This window comes from Canis lupus, chromosome 33 (assembly GCF_003254725.2).
Source record: "Canis lupus dingo isolate Sandy chromosome 33, ASM325472v2, whole genome shotgun sequence".
Taxonomy (NCBI): domain Eukaryota; kingdom Metazoa; phylum Chordata; class Mammalia; order Carnivora; family Canidae; genus Canis; species Canis lupus.
In genome coordinates, this window is record NC_064275.1 from 24,367,186 (window position 1) to 24,388,351 (window position 21,166).

A 21,166-nucleotide genomic window follows, 5' to 3' on the forward strand; every position below is an offset into this window, starting at 1 on the left:
CTCCTGTCAAATTTTCTGTCTTGGGCAGCCTGTGGTGGCTCAATGGTTTAGCGCCGACTTCAGCCCAGGGTATGATCCTGGAGACCCAGGATCGAGTCCGAAGTCAGGCTCCCCGCATGTGCCTCTCTCTCTCTGTTTCTCATGAATAAATGAATAAATAAATAAAATCTTAAAAAAAAAAACCCATTCTTGAGCTCTACGTAGCTAGCATACCCATTTTGATGGCTAGTGGACAATAGGAATTCAGATATCTAAAACAGCTTTTTATCTTTTCCCTATAGAGCAAAAAGAACTTGTTCTTTCTCTCCTTATTTTGGTAAATAATATCCTTATCTAATTGGTTAAGCTAAAGTCTTTATGCTGATGTCCATTTAGTTAAAGACCATCAGGTGCACACTCACAGGTAAACAAAGTTGGGTTTATTGTTGCTTTCTGTAGCAAGGGAAACCACATGGGGAACCATGGAGTGTCTCAGTAAGACCATGCTGGACAGACTTAGAATTTAGGCTTTTGTTAGATAATTTGGGGAGAATTCAGGGAAGTGATGGTGGTTTGCTTTGCATTGGTACCGTCCGGAGTGGGGATAATTTTATGATATGAATGTCTTAATAAACCTTATCTAGGAGTTGAGGACAGTGTGAGGCTAGAACCATAATTGGTAAAAAAAAAAAAAAAAAAAAAAGCCGCAGTCACTCGTGGTAGCTGGGATTTTTTTGTAATTTTACAGAAACCTTGCTTTTGTTTGTACTCGGACTCAGACAGGCTTGTTTTTGCCTCACTTCTATGATGGGCACACAGAAGCCATCTGATGTTGGTAACCTATGAGATTTTGTCTGACAGAAGAACATCACAGCCTTGCTCTGAATGCCAAGCCACCTCCTTGCTGTAAGGGGCTGCTTTTCTCTCTCACTTATTTGGAGTAGATGTAAAAGACCAGGAACCATTTTGGCAGTTGGAAGATGGATGAAGAGTATCTTAGATGGTATAAGAACAAAGAATTTGCATGATATTGGCTGTTTATGTGTGAAAAGCAGCAGAGAAACTTACTCTACTGGAAATGTATCAGGAGGATCTAGTTTTATGTTGAGACAGAGATGCCTGGTCTGTTTATTCCTTGACCAGAAAAGAGGGGTTAGAAGGTGTATCAATCACATAATAGAGCTTTTTAAAGCTAGATGTGCATGCTTATTGTGTGGCAGGCACGAAGTATGTAGATGATCTTTTTTAATCCCTCAGGTAAATTGGGTTAGAAATGAAGGATGCATATCTCCGGCACTGGGGATAAGAACCAAATTAAAGATCCAAGTGGGGCTACTGGTGTAGACTATTAAGTAATGTTCAAGAGTGTGAGTTTCAACATAATAATTTGGATTTGGGGATCCCTGGGTGGCGCAGCGGTTTGGCGCCTGCCTTTGGCCCAGGGCGGGATCCTGGAGACCCGGGATCGAATCCCACATCGGGCTCCCGGTGCATGGAGCCTGCTTCTCCCTCTGCCTGTGTCTCTGCCTCTCTCTCTCTCTCTCTGTGACTATCATAAAATAAATAAATAAAAATTAAAAAAAAAAATTTGGATTTGAATCCTACCCGCTACACACAATTAGTAGTTGTATGATCTTAAGCAGGTTACCTAACCCCTTAGAAACTCTGTATTTATACCAACCTCAGAGGGTTGGCAGTAACTTAATAAATACAAGGTATATAATAGCTTTCATAACTGCTTTAATTGGCTTTGTGACTTTGGATCAGTCACAAAATGCAGAGCCTCAGTTCTGATTTTTCTTTACAGGTTTGTATAAGGATCAACAAGTGTATATGGATGCATTCTATAAATGGAAAGCACTAAACAAATAAAATAAATATTAATGTCTAGGATATTAACTTTCAGGTGTTTGAATTTGCCTGACATGTAAAGAACTGTGGTTGGGTTATCATGGTTTTGGGCCAAATTTTACAGGGACTTGAGAGACTCCTAACTCTGGGAAACAAAGAAAGGGTTGTGGAAGGGGAGGTGGGTGTGGGGATGGGGTAACTGGGTGATGGGCTCTGAGGTGCACACTTGATGGGATGAGCACTGGGTTGGCAAATTGAATTTGAATTTTAAAAAAATGTTGGCAAATTGAATTTAAATTTTAAAAATGTAAAAAAATGAATAAATAAAAGAAATTTAGATTTGATGCTTGGATTTTAGAATTTCAGCTACCAGATAGCCTTAAGAACTAAGGGCAGGGGAATGAGAGGACAAAAGTGGTGGTAATAGGATATGGGATTGGAGAGGGAGAACCTAGGGATTCAAAGACCAGATTGAGGCAGCTGTTTCAGGCTAAGTGATAGTAGCCTAGATGAGTGAAGTGACAGGAGAAGTGAAAAATCTGAGATGTTTCTAAGGAATTACTACAATTTAGTTATAAGTTGAGTGTGAGGGATATAGAAGTAAAATCAATAAAGACTTCTTGCACTTTAACTTTGGAAATGGATTGATTAAATTTTGTTTAGATATAAATGGTTAATAAGTTTGAAAAAATGGCTTTGTGACAAGGTACAGGATGCCTCGAGACTTGGCTTTAGGTATTTGGCTTTCCTCGTAATGCAGGCCCCAATTTGTAATGTGCAAAAAAGGAAGGCTGTTGGAGAAGGGTACAGGTTTCAGTGGTAAGTTGTAAAGATTTTGGTTTTAAGTTAGAATATGTGTAAATATGTTAGAAATAGGATTAAAAACAACTTTGCTATACTGCACGTAGAGGTGAAATTACTTTGAAATGCATAAAAAATGATGGATAGATATGTGATAAATGCTGATTGTAGAATCTCATTGGTGAGAACGTTGATGTTCACTATAAAATTCTTTCAACTTTTCTGTATTTGAAAGTTTTAATAATAACATGTTAGAGAAGGATAGAGCTAGAAATTGTTTGCTAGTCTTGATAATTTCTCTTGCTTGACCTGAGACTTTTGTTTTCTCTGTAGGAACTTTCCGCTGTACTTTTTGCCATACAGAGGTAGAAGAAGATGAATCAGCAATGCCCAAAAAAGATGCACGCACACTTTTGGCAAGATTTAATGAACAAATTGAGCCCATTTATGCTTTGCTTCGGGAAACAGAGGATGTGAACTTGGCCTATGAAATACTTGAGCCAGAACCCACAGAAATACCAGCCTTGAAACAAAGGTGAGTGTAGACCCTGTGTTCTTACCAAGAACACTTTTAAGCTTGCCCTTTTTTAAACTACCTGTACTTTGGAGAGCAGGAATGTGTAAGTTATATACCCAGGAGACTAAGGACAGATGTTAAATAGATTCTCAGTTTTACCACATTTGTCTTATTAGCTTGTGCCTGTGATGAAATTTGTTTGTACTGAATGCAGAACAGTGTGGGCCTTGGGCAAAAATCTTTAAATAGTCAAGTTTGACTTCAAGTATATACTCTGCTTGGACCTGCTGCAAATCAGCCAATTGTTAGCTAATCCTAAATTAGAAGTGCCTCTTGGGAGTTTTTGAATTTTCTTAGCCAACTTTGGAAGGATGAAGTTCTTTAAGGAATACAGCATTTGCTTTTTTTTTTTTTTTTTTTTTCCTTTGAAGCATTTAACTGTACATTTCTTGTCTAAATATGGGTTAATAGTTTTTACTATGGCTCCCAACTTACAGTGTACTCTAATGTTTGAATTACAGAGGCAACCTTTGTTTTGGCATGCCATAGACAGTGGTCTATGTTCTTTGTTTTGAAAAACAAATGTGAATTGGGGTCAAGAAGTGTCTCCTACTCTACCCCTTTTCTTTTTTCTTTCTAGTGTCAAGCTGAGGGCTCACAGTTTATATCCTTCCATAGAACCCAGTGTTGTGTAATTGTGTGGTTTTCAGGGGCACTGTCAGTATTTTAAATGCTATGGTACTGATGTTATAGGAAAGCCAGTTCTGGGCAGACCTTAGCAAATTGAGTTTCTTTTGGATGGTTAAAAACAATCCAATTGTAAAGAAAGTTTTGTATCTATATAAGTTGTTAGGAATTTTCTGGTCTAGCATCATGGATCATTTAGGATGCCTTTACCTGTGATAACAGAAAACCAAACTATAAGTGGCTTGGACAGTAAGAAAAACCTGTCTGACTAGAAATGCTAAGGTGTACAGTACAGTATAGTTCAGAATCAATTTCACAACTCAATTACATACTCAAGGATCTAGGTTGTTCCATGTTTATACTCTGAAGAAGTTAGCCTTTTGGTTTTCCTCTTGGGACCACAAGAGGAACTAGCCTAAGATGGATGTGTCTTTCTAGGTATCACATGTAGAAGAAAATATCCAAATGTAGAAAAAAGGACTCTTTTCCTAGTGTCCAATTTTAAGATTGAAGACGGCTTTCCCAGAAGAAAACTTTCATCCTACTCTGTCCTCCAATGCCACACTAGCTAGAATGTCTGTATATGTTTATTTCTAAACCAGCATCGGCAAAGGAAGTGGGATCATTTGATTGCTGCTTAGACTAGTTAAGGTTTATCTCCTACGGCTGGGGAAGGCCCCTGAGTCCTTTGGAGCAAACAACCATCAGTATTTTTTTTTTTTTTTAAGATTTTATTTATTTATTCATGAGAGAGAGAGAGAGAGAGAGAGAGAGGCAGGCACATAGGCAGAGGGAGAAGCAGGCTCCTCACAGGGAGCCTGATGTGGGACTCGATCCCTGGACCGGGGACTATGCCCTGAGTTGAAGGCAGACACTCAAACCGCTGAGCCACCCAGGCATTCCAACCATCAGTATTTGAATAAGATCAATAAGCAAAGAAAGAAAGAAACCACATTTGATAGGCAACTAATGTCATCCACATCACAGCCTTAAATTTTTTTTACTGTTCATTTGGTATCTTATCAAGAATTTATTTTCGTATCTTTTTCTGTTGACTTAAGTAACACCATAACTCTGGCATAGAAGCCTATGAGTTAAAATTGATTTTATAAAAACAATTTTTAAGCCTGTGGGTTATTTCATGTCGAAGTATTGCTTCGACATGCTTCATCATTTTCTGATTGTTTTCTACACAATGTAATCCTATCAGTGAATTATTCTTGTTTCCTCCTCTAACTATAGATATTTTCCTATTTATAAAGATGGTTTCCCATTACAATAGTATTCATTTAACACCACCATTGACATCCCATCTCTAATATTCTCCTCCTACCACAGTTCACCTCCCATTCCAGGATCTTTCTTTATAAGGCTATCTCTCACTCCATGCCAGAAACAAGTCCTAGTGGTACAGCAATGCTAGAGACCTGATGGTAGTTCTGTATCTAGTCACCTGGTTTCTCATTAGGAATGATGGTTACTCCAGGGATGAAGAAGAATTAGGAAATAGAGGAAGTAAACTGATCAGAAAAGGCTGACAAGTTGGTCACTAGGGAAGAAAGGCAGAAATGGAGGCAAGCAAGAGAGACAGAATGGGGTACCTGGAGCTGACAACCAGAACTAAATCCAATTGCTTCTATGTGGTCAGAAGAAGGACCATTGGAACTACATTAGAAGGTGTTACCCTGGCTGAGATGGCCTCACCAAGCATTTGCCAAGCTCCACTGCCCGGATATGACATCTTGAAAGTGGTATTGACTTAGTTAGCCTTTCTGCACTATAGGATCTGTTTCAGAGCATAACGGTTCTATAATAGCTGTCTTGCCCTATGTATAAGAAAAGAAATATCAGTAGAGTGGCATGAGAGCTCAGAGATGATAGTAATTCATTGACTTTTTTTTTTTTTTTTAAGTGGCTTCATTGTTACTTTGGTTACTGATCTGTAACCAATTAAATTGTAGCTTATCCCTAGATTAGAAACCAGAGGCTGCCTCTGTAGAACTGTCAGTAGACTTACCTAAGAGCTTGATGGACAGTTCCAGCCTTTCAGCAAGTCAACTCACTGGTGATAATCAAAGTCTTTCTTTCTTTCTTAAATGGAATTATTTGTCAGTAATGTCTCCTTTTTTGTCATCTCTTACCTAACACTCACCTTAAAGATCTTTAAAATTTTAGTTTTGAAATAATATTCCACCCTCATCCTGGGTGAGTTATATGTCTTGAAAGTTCTAAAATTTCTTAAATAATGTAAAAAAGGGATCCCTGGGTGGCGCAGCAGTTTGGCGCCTGCCTTTGGCCCAGGGCGCGATCCTGGAGACCCGGGATCGAATCCCATGTCGGGCTCCCAGTGCATGGAGCCTGCTTTTCTCTCTGCCTATATCTCTGCCTCTCTCTCTCTCTCTGTGTGTGTGACTATCATAAATAAATAAAAAATTTTTTAAAAAAATTTAAAAATTAAAAAAATAATGTAAAAAAATTCACAACTGAATCGTCACTTTTGTCATCTTTAAGTAGAATGTGTACATTCTTTTCATAGAAGAAATTTATATATGTAGGACTGAACCTACCTATCATGTGGATTTTCCTTAGTGTCACATTTGCTGATAATTTAGATTTGTCTGTAACTGTGGTAAAGGTAGAAATAAAATCTGTGCAATCAAGTCTCCATGGTTAAAATTCTCTTTTAGGGCAGCCCAGGTGGCTCAGCGGTTTAGCGCCGCCTTCAGCCCGGGGTGTGATACCGGAGACCCGGGATTGAGTCCCACGTTGGGCTCCCTGCATCGAGCCTGCTTCTCCTTCTGCCTGTGTCTCTGCCTCTCTCTCTCTCTCTCTCTCTCTCTCTCTCTCTCTCTCTCTGTGTCTCTTATGAATAAATAAAGTCTTTAAAAAAATAAATAAAATTCTCTTTTAAAAAAATTCTTCCAAATTTAAAATTTTGTTTAGGGGCATCTGGGTGGCTCCGTCAGTAGAGCATCTGACTCTTGATTTCAGCTTGGGTTGTGATCTCAGGGTTGTGGAACCGAGCCCCACATCAGGCTCCGTGCTCAGTGGGGAGTCTGCTTGGGATTCTCTCTCCTTTTCCCTTTGCCCTCTCCACAATAAAATAAATAAATAAGTCTTTTAAAAAATATTGTTAGGGAATGCCTGGGTGGCTCAGTGGTTGAGAGTCTGCCTTCAGCTCCAAGTGTGGTCTCGGAGTCCCAGGATCAAGTCCCATCAGGCTCCCCTCGAGGAGCCTGCTTCTCCCTCTGCCTATGTCTCTGACTCTCTCTCTCTGTGTCTCTCATGAATAAATAAATAAAATCTTTAAAAAATATATATTGTTTGACTTGGGGTCAGATCTCTCCTGCTTCTAACTGGAGTAAAACCAACCTTGAGTTTCTGTAATGGAGTAGTGAAAACAAAAGACTTTTTAAAAGTAACCTTATGCTAACATTTATGTTAAATTTCCTGTTCTTTTTCTTTACTCTTCTAGTTCTCTACTCAAGTACTGAATACTTGCTGACCTTCAGAAGATAGTCTTCAGACTTACTGCTAAAGATAGAGCATAGGTGAAAACTATATGTTCTAGGCTATATAGAGGAGAAACCGTAGCTTCAGAAAGGAAATCATTTAAGAGTCTGAATGAAGGACAGACCAATAAGGACAGGGGTGTAGTTGGTCAGGTCAAAGCTAGAGAAACATTGAGTGGGTGGAGAGAGACAGAAAAGGCATATGGCTAGCTCATGGAGACATATTTGAGGCCCAGTGCAGCAAGATAGGATGCTGGCTAAGGTTGGAAGAGACATGAAAAACAGTCAAGGAAACTGGATGAGAAAGGAAAGGGTCAAAATATAGAGCGAGCACAGAAACATACAAACACAGATCAGGCCAAGAGAGAAAAGAAGAGAAAGAAAAGTGAATGCTCAAGGGAGACCAAAATTCAAAAAGCCAAGTCTTACCAGAGTAAGCAGAGTCTGATTCTAGTGAAGGCAGTGGCGCAGCCTTTTAGAAGACAACGTGAAGCAGGATAGAGATAGAGAGTGACTGGGAACAGATAAGGATAAAATTGAGACAGACATAGTAAGTAGTGCAAAAAGTAACATTAGATGAATGTAGAAAGAAACAGGTAGAGAGAGACCAGTTATTTGCATCTGTAACATACGACTTTTAAAATATAATGTGCAAAAAGCTGGATTGGGTACGGAGAGATGCCTAGTAGGCCTAGACATAGAATGGGAGAGCACATAACTGGTCCAAAGGCTATAGGAAAGAATGGTTTACAAAGCAGCCCTGGGTATAGCTACAGGCATGGATCAGCATGGTTTGGATGACTGGAAAGAACACATTTTATATATATATATATATATAGCAAAAGTGACAGTGGGCTTATAAATATCCAGAGGAAGAGTGGGAGGAATAGGATAAGCCCACAATTACCTCCAGGAGATGATCAGACATAGTGTTCTCAGAGATGTAATGGGCCAGTCAGATACATGGACAGAGATACACATCAGAGAAACCTCAACCAAGCATGAGACAAAAAACTCAAGTAGATATGAGTGGGTCCAGGAGGAAATGAAGAGCCATGGAGTAAGCAGAGATGGAGTAGGACCAAAGGAAAGGGAAAATAGTGAATGGTTTCAGAGAGAGAGAAGTTATACAGAACATAAAACCAAATGAAGAAATACTCATTAGGCTCAAATGAGACAAGGCTCCACACAGGAGACTCTAGGACCCATGGAAGAGAAGTAAAGGAGAAGCAGGCCAAGAGAGTCAGTCAGTAGGTACCTACAGGAATACAGCAAAACGTATCAAGAACACGCAGAGAGCAGTTCATGAAACATGAAGATAGTTTATGGGATAAAACAGAGTTGTCTAAACAGAGATCGAGGGAGAGTTATACATAGGAGTTGATGCAGAGAACACATCAGTAGCAGGCAGAAAAAGACAAGGCATGAGCCTAGACACAGAGAATCAGGTACATCTAGACAATGGGAAATGGATTGAAAGTGAAACAAGCAGATAAAATAGACTTTCAGCAGAAAGTCTGAAAACTAATAGAGATGAGGAAACGTAAGTGACTAGAGAAAGATAAGGAATGATCAGGCCTGGGAGAGGCTAAGAAGATCATGGGTGGTACTGGTAAAATACAGAACAAATCATACTGAGTAATCACAGTTACTACAGGGTAGAAATAATGGGTGGGGATAGATATGAGCGTCGGCGTAGGTACAGAAATGGAAAATACAGCTCAATAAAAAAGAAGTTAATCATGCATAACGATATACCTTATTTGGTGGATAGGAGGAGCGGAACATTAATTCTGAGTTGAGGCCTGGTTTTATAGAATGCTTTTTTAGCTTTTCAGCACACAAAGAAAAGCACACAGAACCACCCTCAATCAATCTTGGTTGAGATGCAAGAGGTTTTTAGAAATGTAATGTGTTTTGTTTGGGGGCTTTTTGTTTTTAAACAGAATGCTCATGAAAGGTGTGACTGTGAGAGATTCTTGTGACTGGTGTCTTTAAGTGGATTGTGTCACCTCTATTATTCTCCCCTCTCCTTACGTAGATTTATTGAAACATCTTAAGTTATGATACCTCATTCATTTGTATATACACCAGAGGACCCAGTGTTTGAGGATTGTTAAATACAAATATGATACCCTGAGTTATAAGAGGGGTTTCTCAGAATTGCTGAAGCATGTATGCATGATTTCCAGATAGCATTTATTTGTGATTCTTCAGTAACCACCTCCCCAGCTGTGCTTCTTTTCCAACACCAAGACTTTAATTTTTCTTCTTCCTGCCCTCATCTTTTTTATAGCAAGGACCGTGCAGCAACTACTGCTGGAGCTGCTGGCCTGGCAGGTGGGCACCACCGGGAAGCATGGGCCACCAAAGGTCCCTCCTATGAGGACTTATACACTCAGAATGTTGTCATTAACATGGATGACCAAGAAGATCATCGAGCCTCACTGGAGGGGAAATCTGCCAAAGAGAGACCCATTTGGTTGAGAGAGAGCACTGTCCAAGGAGCATATAGTTCTGAAGAGATGAAGGAAGGTAAGAGTAGAAGTCAGTAAAATGAAGTATGTCTTGGATTCAGTGGAAAATGAACTGGACTTAGTGGGCAATTCTTAGTTTTATTGGTAATTCATATCTGTTTTACAAAATAATTGCATTATAGCAGGAAGGAAGAAATTAAGCAATAAGCATTAAAACCAACCAATATATCCTTGTATTATCCTTCAACTTAGTTGAAATAACAAGTAGACACTTTTTAAATCTCCATTTTTAGAATGAAGAAATTAGCATTTCTTTGTCTTAATTTCATGGAAAAGTGCTGTTACATTCAGAGTGGCTAAGTTCACTTGCTCTTTATTCTTCTGTTGCCCTAACGTATATCCTTTTTCTTTCTCTGAATTGGGACCCAAAACTATAATACTGCTCCAAGCTTTTTTATGTTGTCTTCTCATAAATACCAAGGTGATTGTGCTACCTAAAATATATGAATGAAAAGAAGCCACCTGAGTAAAGGATTAAGTATTCTTACCATCCAAGGTTGACAGAACTCCATCCTGGAGGATTTTAGAAATCTCACTGATCCCTAAAGACTTAAGAATTACATAGTAACCAGTAATTTGAGAACTCTAGCATTTTACTTTTTAAAACAATTGTTTTAGATCCTATAGGAGTCCAGGTGTCACTATTTAGTAGGCTTGTTTTCTCCAACGTGGTTTCTTGCCTGTTCTTAAAGCTACCAAACCTTCTTTGTTTCGAACTTAGAAACAGAATTGAGTAAAATAAAACTATTGTTAGCTGGCATTATATACAGTTAGGCTCATAAGCTTAACAAATTGGATGTTTACAATTCCTAGAATGATAGAATTTGAATCATAAGGGGCTTTTAAAAAGTTACCTAGTCACCCAATTCAGATTTGTGAATATTTTCTTTCTGTATAAAACAGGATAGTATACTCTCATGTCTGAATTTGCCTTCTTATTAAGTTTTATGATAGAATAGGCTCTAGTGAATGTGAGAAGTGAGTCTTGATTGTCCTACACTTAATTTTCCTCAGACTTCGTTATTTTAATATTTTTTAGACTTAATTATGTGCTCATTACTATACTGAAAGCATAGTAATCTATTCTAATTCCAATTGCCTCTATTTTCCTTACAAATAGTCCTCTTCCCCCCAAGCCACTTCAGTCTACCTTTTATTTTATTTTAATTGTCTTTTTTTTTTTTTTTTGGACCATCTCCAACCATAATATACTGTACTTGAGATCTATTAGCCAGAGTAATACATGTATATGTATGGATTCCTCATTAATGATTTGAGTTTTACTTCCAATATCCTTCTGATGCTTTGTTGCTTTGGGTCTGAAAGCATATTAAGACCAACAACTTCAGAAACATGTGCAGGGATTTTTAAAGACCCTCACCTGCCCTGTATCAGATAGCTTAGACCAGGTCTTTTAATATACTTTATTTATTTATTTATTTTTAGTTTTAAAGAATTTATTTATTTATTCATGAGAGACAGAGAGAGAGAGAGAGGCAGAGACACAGGCTGAGGGAGGAGCAGGCTCCATGCAGGGAGCCTGACGTGGGACTCGATCCTGGGTCTCCAGGATCATGCCCGGACTGAAGGTTGCACTAAACCGCTGAGCCACCGGGGCTGCCCTCAATATACTTTAGATTGTTTTTCTATAGGCAGATTTTCTTACACTTTCCAGTATGGAAATAAATCTGCCAGTTTTCTGCCCACTTATACAGCCTTCAGCTCTTCCTATGTATTTTTTACCATCAGCCTGGCCTTTCAGCATCCAGAATTGCTTAGCATCATCAGTGAACTTAACAATTTCTTGTTATACATGTCTTTTTTGTGACTTATAACTCTGTTGTAAGACTTCCTAGAACTAGGGTTTCCACGTTACTATCCAGAAATTTGCTCATTTATCCTTCTTTTTTGTTGTCTGTCTTCATCTGTAACAGAGCAGTTCCTTTTCCCCCCAAACTTCTCAAGACCTTTGTCATAAATCTTTCAGATATGATGATTTAGTTTACAAAACTAAATTGCTTTTCCCCTCATTTTATATTTACATTAATCAAAATACTGTGTTGGTAATATTAAGCTTATTGGAAAATTCTTATAGAAGCAATGATAAACTTAGACAATTTTTTTGTCTTTTTTTTCCCAATTGAAATACTGGATGGCAGTGAGGACTCTAGGGGTGAGCCTTAACCTTTGGTAGTGTTTTAAAGTAGTGAAGTTTGATTTTAATTCTCATTTTTACATCCAGGTTATCAAAAGCCTGTTTTCTCTGACTTGAACTTTTAACTTCTCAACTCCTGTTTCCCTTTCTGTCTCTTAGCTGCCCAATCTCATAAGTGTCTAAGGTTACATACACTAATCCATTCTAATGTGTTAATGAGAAGATGCTCTCACTTCATTCATGGCCAAATTGGTCATTTCTGGGCCTTTTCTTGGTGATGATGATAGATAACACTGAGCTAAGTGCCAGGCTTAGTCTAAACACTTCACAGATATTCACTTAATCACCACAATTATCCAGTGAGGTATATACCCTTATTTACCCACCCTTTTTGTACTTGTGAAAATTGAAGCGAAGTGAGATGATGTAACTTGGCTAAAATCATAGTTAATAAGTGTTAGAGTCAGGATTTGAATCAGGGAGTTAGGTTCCAAACAACATTTTTAACCCTTTTATATGTTTTAAATGGCAGTATATTTGGTATTTAGGATACAGAATACAAATGGTTTTCCTTAAATTTTTCAGGCCTGATATGTACACAAAATGATAGGAGGTGTGTGGTAAGAGAATCTTCATTCCTGATACCAGATTCCTTTTTATAAAGAGTTCAAAGTGCACTTAGTTTGTTTCAGGAAAATAAGACTGCATTTATTCACTCACATATTTATTTGGAGGCTAATAAGTGATAGGTACTATTTCGGGTGCATGGGATATATCATTAAATAAAAAAGATAAATATGTTTGTGGAGAACCTACATCCTGGGAAAAGAGGTGACAAAGACTATAGACATGAGTTATTTTGTTAGAAAGTAAGTGCTATCAGGGAAAAATAGAGCATTGGGAGTGTGGGATGGGGTGAATTAAAAGAAGGTAACATTGGAATAAAAACATAAAGGATGTGAGAGAGTTATATAACATTGAGGAAGAATATCCTGGGTAGAGGAAACAGGCAGTACAAAGACCCTAAGGTCGGAGTGAATGTGATACATACAGGGAATCCCATGGGGTTAGCATGGCTATAGCAGAATGAGCAAAGGGAAGGAGAAGCGGGAAGTATGCGAGCAAGTGAGCTTGAGGGGTTCCAGGTAATGTAGGACTCTATAGGCCATTGTAAAGCTTTTGGCTTTTATTCTAAGCAAGACGAGGAGCCATGTTTTGATTTCCTAATTTCCTAACTACTGTACTTGATCCTTCGTAGACATAATTACATATGTTTTTACCCAGAGTTCTATAAGGTAGATGTTTTTATCACTCTGCTTTACAGGAAAAGATGCTGAGGTGCATAGATCAAAACTTGCCCGAAATAATACAGCTTGTGTATAAAAGATCCAAGATTCAGATCCAGACTATGTCATTCTTAAAACTCATGTGTACTTAAACCAGGCTACTTAAGTTCCAGTTTGTGAGAAATATTTTGAATATCTTATAGACAGTTGCCCCAAAACTGGAACCAGTGAAGTCCATTAGTTATAAAGGAATGCCTTTTATATTGAAGGACACTGACTTTCTGGGCTTTTCCTTCCAGGTGGCATAGATATAGACGCATTTCAGGAACGTGAAGAGGGCCGTGCAGGGCCAGATGATAATGAGGAGGTCATGCGAGCACTGCTCATTCACGAGAAGAAGACCCCCTCTGCCACAGCAGGCTCAGTGGGGACAGCCGCTCCCGTGACCACTGCCAATGGCAGTGACTCAGAGAGTGAGACCAGTGAGTCAGATGATGACTCCCCACCTCGACCGGCAGCTGTGGCAGCGCATCATCGAGATGATGACGAGGAGGAGGAGGATGAGTTTGAGGAAGTAGCAGATGACCCCATTGTTATGGTGGCTGGCCGTCCATTCTCCTACAGTGAAGTGAGCCAACGGCCAGAGCTGGTGGCCCAGATGACACCAGAGGAGAAAGAAGCATACATAGCAATGGGACAGCGCATGTTTGAGGACCTTTTTGAGTGAGCTTTCTCTACCTTTTCTTCCTTTCTCTAATGCTCATTTCAAAAAGAAATTCCCTACCTTTGAAACAAAGTGTTTAGTGGCATTCTGCCCTTCTCAAAGAACATAGTGGGAGAGAAAGTTTGATTTTCTTATGCCAGAAGCTTCCCCATAGGTAGGTTTAAGCATTTCCTTCCCTGCTATCTATACAGTATTAATATCTTACTGTATTTCATATTTACCTAATCTTTTTACTTTTAAGACCCATTTTTCTCCCTTCTGAAATGAGTGCAGGAGACCTGTGAGGTAAACTCTTCCTGTGTGCCCACTAGGACAAGTTACAGTAATTAACTGATCACATCTTTTAAAAAATGTGTTCTGACTGAGCATTCCAAACAATTCCTGATATTGCTGTAAGCAGCTTGGCAACAGGCAGATCATTGGTGAGAGACAAAAAAATCTTAAAACTTCATATTGCCATTTTGTAAGGGGAGGAATATGCCTAAATCTCATGATTAATATCTAAACCAAAATTTGTGTCTTTTGAACTGACTTGATTAATACTTTTGAACTGACTTGATTAATAGTCTGTTGTTTTGCTTAATGCCTTTTGGTTTGGATTTTGGATGTTACCAAGTATACTTGGTAAACCCTTACAAAGAAATTAGGAGAAAACATGGATACAGGACAAGGAGTTCCTGTACAGGGTTGAAGAGTGGAGAGCATTGGGAACAGTGCCTTTTAGAATTGCCTGAGTTTGTGCTGATTTAGAAATCCCTTATGGAAAGCTGAGACTGGTCCCTTTCCTTTTCCTGTCTTCTACAGTGCTATAAATTGTTTAATGAGGCCATTCCAGCAAAAATCAGCATATAATAATTGATTACTCCTCTCTTTCTTTTCTCTCAACATCATTGAAGTTTTCTTTGTCTCTCTTGATTCTTGTCAGACATGGTGTTTTAGAGTGCATCCAGTACTTTGTTGAACCTTGTAACCTCAAGGAACATAGTTTATTTTTGGTTCTGATATGTAGCATGGTATTATTTGCTATAAAGCAGAATTTTAAAAATAAAGAACTTTCATGCAAGGGTCTATAGCAATTGTATTTTTTGTAATATTTTGCCTCGCACTGTAATTTTTAAGTATTTATCATTTTACAGTACATGCGTGAAGATAGATTTTAGAGTATCTGAGCCTTGTATGAAGTGATGTTTCATTTACCTGGGTTGTAGTAATGGCTGAATATTGACAATAAATCTATTTTGTACTGACTGAAATTCATTAATTTCTGGCTCTGTAACATCTTGGAGCATAATTAAAATGAATACTCTTCCCATTAAAACAGTGTTTCAGACTTCTTTCTCTTAATAGTCGTATTTCAAATAACAGATGGAATGGTATGTGGTCTAAATTTTTTCTGGCAATAAGCTGCCTTAAGAACGACTTTTATGTATCTTGTACATATGGGTCTACTCAACTTTTAAACATTATTTTTAAACTTACATGGTTCTAGAAAAGTTCATTTAAATAGAATATTAATCAAGTGTTTCAAAACAAACAAACAAAAAAAACACGTAGTTTTGGGGGCGCCTGAGTGGCTAGGTTGTTTAAGCCACTGATTCTTGATTTCTGCTTGGGTCATGACCTCAGGGTGGTGGGATTGAGTGCTGTGTTGGGCTCTGCACTCAGTGGGGAATCTGCTCAGGATTCCCTCTCTCTCCCTCTGCCCTGCTCTCTCACTCGCTTGCACTCTCTTTCTCTCTCTCAAATAAATAATAAATCTTAAAAAAAAAAAAACAAAAAACAGTTGTACATGAACTGTCAGCTCTTCATTTCAGTGAATAAATGTTGCTATTTTTTTCTTGAGCCTAACTTGCATGTTCTGCTTCTTAGAGCTACTGTTTTAGTTTTTCCTTCCTGTCATCCACCAGCTTCTTAGAGAATCATATAAACTGGTTGCATATTTCTTTCCCTCTTGCAGTTTGTGTCTTGCCCTATTATTATGCTGAAATGACTTTTTCCAGTCATAACTGTCCAATGTAACAGCCCTTTATTCTTCAGTCTTTTTGACTGCTCTTCAGTCTTTGATGCTGTCAATTCATTCTTTCTTCTTGAAACATTTTCATTTGGTATCCTAGCCATTATGCTGTCATGGTTCTCCTTGCTTCACTGGCTATTCCTTCTCAGTCTTCAGATTTTATTTCCTCCTCTGCTGTATGTATGAGCATACCTCAAGGCCTTGTTCCTTGTGTGTGTGTGTGTGTGTGTGTGTGTATGGAATTTATGCTACAGAAAAATATAAGTGAAGACACAAGTATTTATTGCAGCAGTATTAGAAATAGAATATAGATATATAGATATACTAAATATGCATTGATCAGGAATTATGCTCCCATGAAGTCCTGTAGCTGTTAAAAAGAATGTATTGATAGGAAAAGATATCCATTATGTTTTAAGAATTCTGTTTTTCTACATATGTATGTATAAAGTATCTAACACAGTATTTACTGTATGTCTTTACATATGTTGACTCATTTAATCCTTTATAACAAACTTGTGTGGTAGATATTTGTATTTAAAGATATATATATAAAATTAGAGATGACAATTAACTGGTCTTAGTGTGCTATAATGGAAAAGATACTTCCATTTTGAAAAAAAATCAAATGGATGTTTACAGAAGTTCATGTAGAAAATATGCAATAGAATTAAATAGGGTAACAAAAGCAAACTTTTATATTAATACTAGGACTTTCAGGTGTGACTTACTTTTTAAAAATTCTGGGTTCATCTTTCTCCTCAGAGAAATATCTCTGATTTTATGCTCAGAATTAGTAGGGAAATATAATTCAGTATGCAAAATTTTGGACATTACTACCATATTTCAACAGCATACTAAGGACTCAATAATTGAGTTTGATATTATTTAATCAGACAAATTTTTGTCTGTTGAATGGCACAATAATCTGTTGAGAAGAGCCAGTTAGTGACAGAAATGACCAAAAATGGTAACCCTGCCACTTAGCCTCTGAAGCTCTAGTGAGGGCAAGTTCACACACGAGGTTGATTGATAGATGTAGTCATGGTGTCTGTAGATCTCAGGATGGCTAGAATTGTTACTACCCACCGCCCATGATAAGGTATGGCCAGGAACTCGTCTCTGAATGGAGCTGACCATATTATTATAACTCCAGTATCAGCTGCCCAGGTGTCCCAACCTTTCCCTCTCCTGTAAGATTTAAATAGAACACTTTTATCTTAATATCATGGGATACTTCTTCCACTTTCATTTCTCTTTTTGATGGGGAGAGTTGTGGAAGGGGCTGGTGGTTTATATCCTGCTTTGCCTTCTTGCTTTCCTGGTTTCTCTCCTCCACACCACCTATACCAACTCCCACAGTGCCATCAGCACAAGTCCATGTAGCAGATATTCACTGAAGTTTTTACAGTAGTGGGCAGGAGGTGGGCAATGAGTGTTTTATCTCAGCATTGCAGAGTCAAGGAATGTAAGAGTAGATCATATACATCCCGTTCTTAAAGAGTTTCTACCATCCTCCTTTGTTTCATCCCAAGTAGAGTCCTGCCTTCAAATCTTGCTAAAATTTCAACTTCCTGTTTTCTTCTCTTTATCAGCCTTTTTTCCCCCCAAAGGCCTTAGAAAGTTATAAATGTAATAGAGAAAATAATGTCTTTATTTTATTCCTAGTTCAAGTAAGGCCTTGAAAGCTCTTATATCCAAAGTGGCCTTTCCAAGATGTTTCCCTAACCAGGGGGGTGCCATCTTCCCACTGCTAAGAGTCAGCATGAGAGGTTAATGCTTTCAAAGGAACTTTTTTCTCTTCCTACCACACTAAAAAACATTATTCATAACAGCCTGGGACTTTAGGTAATCATAACCTTATATCTTGTGGAAAACTACTTTCATTCTATCTGTGCTTGAAGTGGAAGCCTTTTTCTTAGTTGCCCCTTTTCCCCAAAACAATGCTTAGGGAGTATTTCCACTACTTAAGGAGTATAAGCTTAGATTATTAAAAAAATGTATCCAATTTGGCATGCCTGGAACTCAGAAGACTAGGTTCTGGTCCCAGCTGCAGTTAAATAGACACTTGCACGTCAACACTGTTACCTGATGCAGTCTTTCTAGGCCAGTTTCTCAGCTGTTAATAAGGAGAGGATTATGCTAGGATCACAGTGATTCTTTTCTGCTCTGCTGTCTTATGGAGGTAAGTGATAGGTCAAAGATTTTTAAATGCGGCCTAACAACAACACAAGCCAGGAAGTTTTCTGATGTGCAAAAAGCAATTCCAGCCAGGTGAAGGATATTTCAATTAAGGGACTAGTGTAGGTGGTAGGTTTAGGATTTAAAAGGTAGCAAACCTCATCCTAAACAATTGCTAATTAGGTTTCTCTTTTCCTATCTTGCCAAGATACTTCATTTCTAATCATCTGAATGACTGAGGAAGAAATAATTGAATATTTCATAACTCTTTTTGGTATCATTTTGAGAGAATTGGATACTGAATGGAAACAAGATTGGGAAGAGCAGTTCATTTTCTTTTCTACCAGTTGGCTCTAAGGCTAGATTCCCAGCCAGGACAACAATAGAAAGACTTAAATATGTACCTTCTTGTTCTCTTTTTTCCTGAGTTAAAAAAAAAATGATTAAGAAGTGGAAATCAGGGGCACCTGGGTGGCTCAGTGGTTGAGCGTCTGCCTTTGTCTCAAGGGCGTGATCCTGGGGTTCTGGGATCCAGTCCTGCATCTGGCTTCCCACAGGCATCCTGCTTCTCCCTCTGCCTATGTCTCCCTCTCTCTGTGTCTCTCTCATGAATTAGTAAATAAAATTTAAAAAAAAAAAAAAGTGGAAATCAAAAAACATGAAAATCTTTAGAATTTATAAATTGTTTTATTTGTTTAACATTTTGTTTCTACCAAAGCTATTTCACATGTGTTATCTCTAGGAGATCTCTAGCTGGGCTGCTATCATTTTGTTTTTCTTTACCTAAAAATTGCTTGGGGAAATGAGGAAGATTTTCAGAAAGGAACTGGTGTTATGGCAAATTTACTGTCTATTCTGTTGGCTTTCTATATTGTGAAAGAAACAAACTGAACAAGATCAGTACAGGTCCTCTTAAACCATGTAAAGCCAAACAGGTTGAGAAAAGAGTCATGAAATTTTCTTTCTTTCTTTGAAGAGTTAAAGGAATGAACTGATTCTGCTGTGCCCTCAAGGAAAGAAATGAGTACCTTAACTTCTCTTTAGAAAAAGCTTCACATCCTCTGAGTACTAGATGATGCCTTTCTTCCAGTTGCAAAGCAGATAGGCCTAGTACACAACCCAGTTCCAACAATCAACCCACATTTCCCATCACACAAAAGTACATTATCGCCCACCTAATGTAAATAAATCTGAGGAACTAGTCTGAAAAAAGGCTAGTGCCAGGTCCTAAACTGACTTGAATCATGTTAAGACACACAGGATGGTTGTACAGTTTTGTTGTTATATAAATGTATTAGTAATTATTTAAAAATTCATCCAATAATAAATATATATAGTTTTAAAAAGTAGAACCCCTCCCAGCCCATCCCCATCCCCATCTCACTACCCTGAGGCAAACAATTATTGATAGTTTAATGTGTATCATCCTGGACCTTAAGGCCTTTAGGAACAACATAGACACCATGCCCCCAGATGTACTGCAGTGCTTTTTCAATAATTGCAACCACATCCACATTGCCATTTGCTTTTGAAGTATCTTTTCATATCAATATATTTAGATCTACTTCATTTAAAAAAATAAGTACTAGGGGTGCCTGGGTGGCTCTGTCAGGCATCTGACACTTGATCTTGGCTCAGGTCTTGATCTTGAGGTCATGAGTTCAAGTTCCGCAATGGGCTCACACTGGGTGTGGGGCCAAATAAATAAGGACTGGATAGAATGTTATAATGTAGTTGTATTATAGGTTGGTTTATGTAATAGTTTCCTTATTGAATGGCACTTAAGTAGTATCTATTTTTTCACTGTTAATGTGCCCTCATATTTTCATTCTTTGAGTATTTCTAAACGATGGAATCATAAAGGAGGGTCAACCAAAGGGCATGTCCATTTTAAACTTTGATAGGTAATGCCAAATTACTCTTCAAATAGATTGTTGGAGAATTGCAGGCAAGGGAACAATTTGTAGCATTGATGTTAAGTTGGAGTTTAAAACTAGAGATTATTAAGGGCCGTTTCAGTAGTCTTGGTGAGTATTTTGGTCTAATGAACTGTCCAAGTCAGTGGAGATCGAAAGGAGGAGACAGATTTGAAAAACTGGGGTGATAGAATTAATGGATTTGGTAACTGGATAGAGCAGTACCTTGGATGAAGATCAGGCTTCTGACTGGATGGTGGTTCTAGTTATCAAGATCAGAAATACAGAAGAAGGGGCAGGTTTTGCTCCTATTTCAGCTCCACATCTCCGTAAGTGGCACCATCATTTCAACTCTGTACTCAAGGCGAAATTCTAATAGCCATCCTTCCCTTTTTTCATCTCACATGCAGTTCACCAGCACGTCCTTGTAGATTCAAAATATAATCTATATAATCTAATTTTGAATGTAGAGCTGATAGGAATTGCTGGTAAATTGAAAGTATATTGTAAATCTGACTTCTCACTACTGCCACTACCAGCCTACTCCATGCATGCCACAGCACCTCTCTCCTTGGCTACTGCAGCAGCCTGCCAGTTGGTCCCCCAACTTCTACTCTTAAACTACCACCCAAATGTGCGGGGGGGATTTGATCATTCCCACACACAGACTTTTTAAAATGTAAATCAGATGACTCTCTCCCCCCCTTAGAATCCTTCATTGATTTTTCTCTTAGAATAACTTCCAAACTCCTTACTAACTCTTTTCCTTAGACCTTAAGTGGTCTGGCCTCTGACTACTTTTATGACCACATCCCCTACTCTCCCCTAGTTAACTACTCTCTAACCATATTGACATTCTCTCTGTTTTGCAAATATGCCAAGCTGCTTTCTGCCTTAGGTCTTTGCCTTGTTTTCTTTGCATGAAACACTCTAATCCATCCTTGTCCCTCTTACTTTATTTTCAGGTTAAATGCCACCTTCTCAGAGAAGCCTCTGCGCTATTAAC

General features: G+C 38.3%; 1 protein-coding gene across 11 annotated transcripts in view; it reads left to right on the top strand.

Annotated features, from left to right (window-relative positions):
* GTF2E1 (general transcription factor IIE subunit 1) overlaps positions 1–21,166 on the top strand; it is a 90,432-nt gene that overhangs the window by 54,979 nt on the left and 14,287 nt on the right. For 9 of the 11 annotated variants that reach the window (XR_003147045.3, XM_025475927.3, XM_025475986.3 and 6 more), the window contains 3 exons: positions 2,965–3,166; positions 9,644–9,882; positions 13,625–14,048. Coding sequence is in view for 10 of the 11 variants with exons in the window: in XM_025475927.3 (XP_025331712.1) it covers positions 2,965–3,166; positions 9,644–9,882; positions 13,625–14,048 (865 nt within the window). In the remaining variant the exon portion in view is untranslated. Of the gene's footprint in view, positions 1–2,964; positions 3,167–9,643; positions 9,883–13,624; positions 15,368–21,166 lie in introns of those variants that run through there. The other 2 variants (XM_025476006.3, XM_035709843.2) reach the window with 1 other exon arrangement.